This window comes from Anneissia japonica, unplaced genomic scaffold, assembly GCF_011630105.1.
Source record: "Anneissia japonica isolate Jap-2015-1 unplaced genomic scaffold, ASM1163010v1 scaffold131_len961581_cov171, whole genome shotgun sequence".
In the NCBI taxonomy this organism is placed as follows: Eukaryota; Metazoa; Echinodermata; class Crinoidea; order Comatulida; family Comatulidae; genus Anneissia; species Anneissia japonica.
The window spans coordinates 416,029-423,039 of NW_022750285.1; the positions used below are offsets into that span (position 1 = coordinate 416,029).

The 7,011-nt window shown below is 36.1% G+C and overlaps 1 protein-coding gene across 2 annotated transcripts in view; it reads left to right on the forward strand.

Annotated features, from left to right (window-relative positions):
- LOC117121314 (ependymin-related protein 1-like) overlaps positions 1-6,648 on the forward strand; it is an 8,754-nt gene extending 2,106 nt beyond the window's left edge. Inside the window, exons 2-6 of one of the 2 annotated variants that reach the window (XM_033266461.1) lie at positions 253-410; positions 3,660-3,753; positions 4,065-4,241; positions 5,068-5,168; positions 6,222-6,648. In XM_033266461.1, the coding sequence (XP_033122352.1) occupies positions 253-410; positions 3,660-3,753; positions 4,065-4,241; positions 5,068-5,168; positions 6,222-6,287 (596 nt within the window). In that variant the 3' untranslated portion in view covers positions 6,288-6,648. Of the gene's footprint in view, positions 1-252; positions 411-3,659; positions 3,754-4,064; positions 4,242-5,067; positions 5,184-6,221 lie in introns of both variants that reach the window. The other variant, XM_033266460.1, reaches the window with a different exon arrangement.
- The last annotated feature ends 363 nt before the right edge of the window (positions 6,649-7,011 follow it).

Genomic DNA, 7,011 nt, shown 5'->3' on the forward strand with positions numbered 1-7,011 from the left:
CTTCTAGATACGCCACCGTACATACTGGGGCACCATATAAGGACATTTTGTTAGAAAGATATTATTTTAGTACTGCGAATACCATGCCTAATTTAAAAATTACCTTCTTGCGCTGTATATGTTTTGGTCGGAGCCCGACGCCTGGGCCTAGGCTATTAGGGCTTGGACCTTGGCACTCTACTCCCATCATCTCTTGCGTGACATCACTGTCACAAAAATTAATAAAATATTCCGTTTCTCTTGTTTTTGCAGGATCGCTCGTCGGTTGGCACTTAGGTGAAGACTTTGGAGTGATGTCAGAAAATATATTCATAGTTGCTGATTTTACACAACCTCGATTCTTCTATAACGTCACTGCATATGTAGACACGAACATATCGACGACCATTTTAATGGATGATTACAAACAGGTTGGTAGATTTGGTGTTTGAACTGAATAAACATTGAAGGCTGAATCCATGTAAAGTATAATATAGGCCTAATATAATTCACATTAAGTAGGCCTAAATCATATTTCAAAGCATTCATTAAAATATTACTATCACCAAACAAATCGAATTAAACCTGAAGAGTTGAAATATACCGTTTAATTATTCACCGGCATTTACTCATTTAATAGAATATAACTTTACATAACTTAATGTCAAAATAATCCCGTTTCATTATTTTATAATTACTGACACTTTACTACAAAAATCCTTATATGCCTATTTGTTTTGAGCTAATTTATAAAAGATAGGACTGAGTATTATTAAAACGTCTTAATTTTAAAATGTTTAGTTTAAAGCTAATATGCCTATAACTTATTGATAAAATTATGTAAAAACAAACATTTAAAAAAAAAATGTTTAAGTTAGATTTTTGTGGTAGTATATCTGATAAAATACCATGGTCTGACCTTTTAAATAGAATTTACTATTTATTTTAGATTCTAGCCTCCATAAATCAAACTTGTTTTGCATTTTCGAATCATTATCATCAAGCAACAATTTATATAAACAACCGATTCCTCACACGTAATCAATAAACGTTGCAGTTATGAGCAACAATTTGTACGATTTTAACACTCTGGAATTTTTTTTATCAATTATTGTTTTTGCTTATGTATTTCTCCGTCTATGTATTTTGTGTTGATGATGTGGAAATAAAATTTATATTGAATTGAATTGAACCAGCCGGAAAATATTAAAGTGCCCAGCGCTTTTGTTAGAGACGCCAAAACCTTCATTTATAAACTCAATTATAAACACACATTGTCGCTTATTTATTTTAGGTCATTTACGGTAGGCTAGATTAAATTAGCAATTATAAGGGATTTACCCTATTATGATAATTATAAAAAATACGTAGATTAAAAAAGTGAAAATAAACAAGGTTTCTAAGCGCCAGGTCTAAGTATGCCGGAATGGCAAGGGGAAAGTAATGCAGTAACAGCAGAATAATGATACAAAGCAAGCGATTTAAAGCACAGAGAGAGAGGGAGGGGGAAGGAGAGAGAGAGAGGGGGAGAGTGAGGGAGAGAGGGGGGGGGAGAGTGAGGGAGAGAGGGGAGAGAGAGAGAGAGAGAGGGAGAGAGAGAGAGAGGCAGAGAGAGAAAAGTGAACACACTACCCTGAAATTAACTAAAACATGAACATCTTCAAACCGGCTTATAGTGTATGGAAACCAAAACCATTGGTCACCTGAGCACATCTTTCTCGCCGTACACCACGTAGATTGTTCTGAAAAGAAGTGTTGTTTGTTGGGATTTCTCGACGTTTCGAGTGAGTTGCTTCAATCGTCTTCAGGAGAATAATATCTGCTCTCCTGAAGACAATTGAAACAACAGTTCTTTTCAAGACTACAGTATATACGCGGAGTGTCGTAAGCATTAATACATTATTATTTCTTTGAACTGCAACCTTCAAACAATATTTTACCTCTTTCTCGCAATATACGACCACTATTTGAAAAAGCGGTCAGCATGATCCCACACAGGCGCAATTATTGGCCATTGTTTTTGTTCTGATTTTTTTTTCTTGCATATATTTTTCCTATCTGTTTGCACTGTTTTTTTTCTGGTCGTCACTTTGGTTACTTCCCTGCTTCAAATTTTTCTGTGCTTTACCGAGTCTTAGGCCATATATCAAGGGTGTGCCTCCTAATATTTAGTGTCAATTTATGGTGGGGTGTGCGTGTGAGGACCAATTAAAGTTATTTAAGGTCAAACAGTTTACACCGGATATTTAAAAACCCGGTCAGTTGATTTAAATGAAACTATCGGGAAAGTTTAATTAAGTTACAAGGAAGAAATTTGTATGTGTTAGTGACGACCCAGTGAAGGGTGTAAATTTGAGAGTCTTTTCAATTTTTGAGGACCCAGACCTAAATATCTCTTTAAAAAAACCAATGGGTCTAAATGAAACATTCTATAATACTTTGTAAAGGTTTTGTAAAAAATTATTAAATGTTTGTGACGATCGCAGTATGGTGTGGATCTGAGGACCATTTAAAGGAAAACGTCCCAAACCACATATTTTGAAAACGGATCAACTGATCTGAATGAAACATTCGGATACAGTTTAACCAAAGTTACAAGGAAGAAATTATTATGTGCTGGCGACGAATCAGTCCGGGGTGTAAATGGGAGGAGCATTTCAATTTTTAAGGACCGAGACCTAAATATCTATTTAAAAAAACCAATGGGTATAATTTAAACTTTGTATAACAGTTTGTCAAAGTCGAGTAAAGAAATGATTAAATTTTTGTGACGATCCGGAGTGGTGTAGATCTGAGGACCATTGAAAGGAAAACGCCTCCGACCCCATTTTGGAAACGGATCAACTGATTTGAATGAAACATTCGGAAAAAGTTTAACCAAGTTACAAGGAAGATATTATTAAGTGTGGCGACGAATCAGTCAAAGGTGTACATTGGAGGGTTATTTCAGTATTCAATTGCTATGAACTGAAAATGCACTTTCTTATACAAGGTCGGCCCATGTAGCGCGCAATGGTTATGGGTCACGATGCAGTCATAGTTGTCGCAGTGAGCTTGGTTTTGGTTTTTTTTCCCCACTTTATTTTTTCCCACTTCATTAAAATTATATTGATTTTCCTCGTTTTTTTTTACTTTATACCTTTTAACGACTTTTTCTTCTTTTTTTTTTCTCTTTTGTGGCAACAGACCGCATTTATTCATCAATATCATTATAAAGCACAGTTCATACATTTACAATTGATGGTACTAAATATATTGATTTTATACATTGATTTAGTTGTGGGTTAGCCTTTCATTATCCTCCTTTTTTCGTGGTTTTCATATTTTTTTTTTTAATTCCCTCTCTTTTTCTCCTTAATATACAAACGACTTTTCTTTTTGTTGCAATTTCAACTTCATTTCCCATTAAAGCAATGGGGAAAAGCCCTATGTTCTGTTGTTCAAACAGACAGAGTAAGTCTAGTTAAATGGTTTTCGATCGTTATTTCTATCAAAGGCCTAATAACGATTTTTATAGTATGGACCTTTCCGCTAAGTTCTGCCGCTTAGATTGATAAGATCCCACAAAACTAATGTGTAAACGCAAAACACGTGCATGTAAGACAGACAGACGTGTGTTTGTTTATTAGACACGTGCGTATTCCTGACCCTATTCTAATTGGTCCACTTTGCTTTTATAGAACGTCAGATGGGTTATTGATCCTGTTGGAAAGACTTGCCAAAAGGAACCTTTGCCAAATGAAAAGTACAAGCCAATCAACAGGTGCGTTCCAGGTAAGGTATAGGCCCTGCAAGGAATGCATGATGGGAGTGGGCGGGCTTTACCCAGGGATTAGACAGGTAAAGTGGTACTTTAAAGCTTCGTCTAAGTCTAAACGTGCCTAATACTGTATCATATAATTATTTCCCTGTTTGGACTCTGATCACAACAACTGAAACGAAACGTCGAAACTAGACATTCCCAGCCACAGAAGTTTTCAGAATTATCTAGGTGTAGTGTACCGCAAGCATTTACACATTATTATTATATTATCATCATTAGTTCAAATTATTCATTAACTATCTGCTGGATGTTTTCTTAACAGATAATGCACAGTTTTTACAGCAAGTAAACAACCCTGGTAATGTGCTGGTTAATATGTGGTATTATGAATACAAAACAGAATCGGCAGATGGAATGATGTCAACTGGAGTTACCGTTGATGAGTGCCTGCCAACTGGAGGCTCATTCGTTGGAAAAACAAAGAATACTGGAGAAGACGGTAATGACATTTCGTTGTAGAGACTACAAATTAGACAAATGTACTGGCGTGAGGCTTTTAAAAATTCCGCCACTATGGGTATGGGACTCAACCCTCCCTACCCCTGTAAAATTATATTTCCTCAATGCTCGAAATTGCATTCAGGATTTGTATTTTTTTTCTTTGTATCTATATGACAGCGCTTTATTAAAAACGACATTCAGTGTTATTGCAGGTATAGTTAGTATACAGGATGTTACCTTGATATTTTAATACTGTAGATGGAGAAAAGTAAGAAGAGGACTACAAAGGTAACAAGTTATATATATATATAGGACGGATCCAGCCCGTTGACAAAAATGTGAGGGGGTGTGAATATGCGAACTTAGTGAGAGTCTCGGGGAAATGCCCCAGGTAGGGGGTACAAGCTGTCTCTTATACACATCTAGATGTGTATAAGAGACAGGTGGTGTAGATCTGAGGACCATTGAAAGGAAAACGCCTCCGACCCCATTTTGGAAACGGATCAACTGATCTGAATGAAACATTCGGAAAAAGTTTAACCAAGTTACAAGGAAGATATTCGTGAGTCTTACGCCGAATATACATAAGATTTGGTAGGTCTGCGTTCACCTGCGATTGCATGGAAAATGCAATCTGAAGATACGGTACTAGATGAGGAACGGACCGTTTCAATGACGATCAGCGACAGATGCCGGCGTCATCGCCAATCGCTCACACATACACATGCGCAGGCTTACAGCAAAAGAGAACATAAGAGAAAAATACCAAATACCAAATCAAATATGGCCTGCCATTTAAACACCTTTCGTATTGTTAATTTCAGTTTACATAATGGAGGCTTTTGGTTTCTTCAACTTTAAGGCATTGACTGATGTTTCACAATATTTTAAGCTTCCATCTTATTGTGATACAAAATTCAATTTTGTAAGTAATTCAAAGGTAAGCGAACAATTGTCCAAACTTTCAGGACTTTTATTAATACTGTCTGAATTTGCTTCTAATGATCTGTATAAATAAATACTAAAGTTTAAAGATGGTAGGCCTATCCTTAACAGAAACTTCAGTGAAGGATTTGCGACAAATAAACAATGCAGTATTATCATTTGCTGGGGATGGAGCCACTCTTTATATAGCCTATTTGCTCAAGGATTTGAAACTCAATTCCGGATTTTCGACCTTTGTAGAAGGACCTTTGTTCGAAGGAAGGATTTGGGACCCTAATTCTGATAACAAAACAGTCAAATACTTTTATTTGTTCAAGCAATGTTGTTGGGCCTAGGGAAATTAAGATGAGAATTGAAGTTTTCATACCAATAATTAATATACCAGGGTTAATACGTAGTACTAGCCCTATACTTTGCAATAATTTGGTCGCAGAATACTACTAAAGTGATTTCCTTAAAATTGCTACACTGACGCTACAATGTTCTCAGTGCAATAGGTGTACTGCGTAGCTATGGAAAGCCGTTTAAACAACAATTCGATGATAACCAGTGAGCCGTCGATAAAAAAAGTAAATCGTCGATGATGAAACAAGTGAATCGTTGATGATGAAAAAGTAAATCGCCAATGATGAAAACAAGTGAATCGTTGATGATAAACAAGTGAATCGTCGATGATAAAATAAGTTGTCGATTCACTTCAGGGTTGCATTTTTTCCGCAAGCAACAAGGTCTGACCATGATCTGACCCTGACCCTGACTCATCACACACCACCACACACACGGCCCACACACGGAAAGGGTATCTTAAAAGTAATTGACTACCAAGCTGTCGGCGATAGCGTGTAGCAATTGTATGGAAACCACCAAGTTTACGGCATCGTGATTCGTAATTAACCACATTTCTGATATTAGTTCTGCTTAACAGACCTAAGGGAATGTATTTCGTAATATTTAGATCATAATGGCTATCGATCGTTACATATCCATCTCTTGTAATGTGAAATTAACATGAGAAGAATTTCTTGCTCTATAGGTTATGATGAAGACAAAGGCGACCGAAGATGCTAAGCGATTGGTTAGGTCCAGACGTTTCTTGTAAGCCTACAGTACGAAGAAAACACATAAAGTTACTTAAGCTGCTTTCAACATGCGCGAAAGTTGTAGTGAACGTTGTGATTAGGTTATTTCAGAAAATTACGTTTATGTTAATTAGTTAAAAAATCACGTTATATATATGTATTTTTGTTTGTACTTTTTAAAAACCAAACTGTCACGTTATTAAATCGTTTTTATAGCATACATTTGTTAAGGTGAAGTGTACAAAACTACCATACAAATGCTCACCACCACTTGAGAATGCTTAGGCTTATTAGCAAAAGAAAAAAAAAGAAAAGAAAAGCTTTACTACTCAGATTACGACGGTTAATATAGTCACAATAAAGTAAACAACAAATATTGAATTCGGCACTCGTTGTCTTAATTTCGTCATGGGTAGGCCCTATTTATTACTCAAGGACTTGATTTACAGACATTGACCAACATCTCAATTTATATTAACAATTAATAACGTAACACCCGTGCCTCTTAAGGGTGAAGTCCAAGGATCCCCAACCCAAAGGGGCCCAAACTCTTTTTATTATACTCCTCTTACTTTAATGCAGTCTTAACGAGTGTGCTCTCAGGAGAAAAGCTAGTCCCCAGTTTAAAAGGACTGGATGGGTCATGGATCCCTTTTTAGCAATTGTAATAACTCAGCAATCCTAAAGACAGATATTAAAAAATAAACCAACATCAAATCATAGTATAAAATTGTATACTGTGAA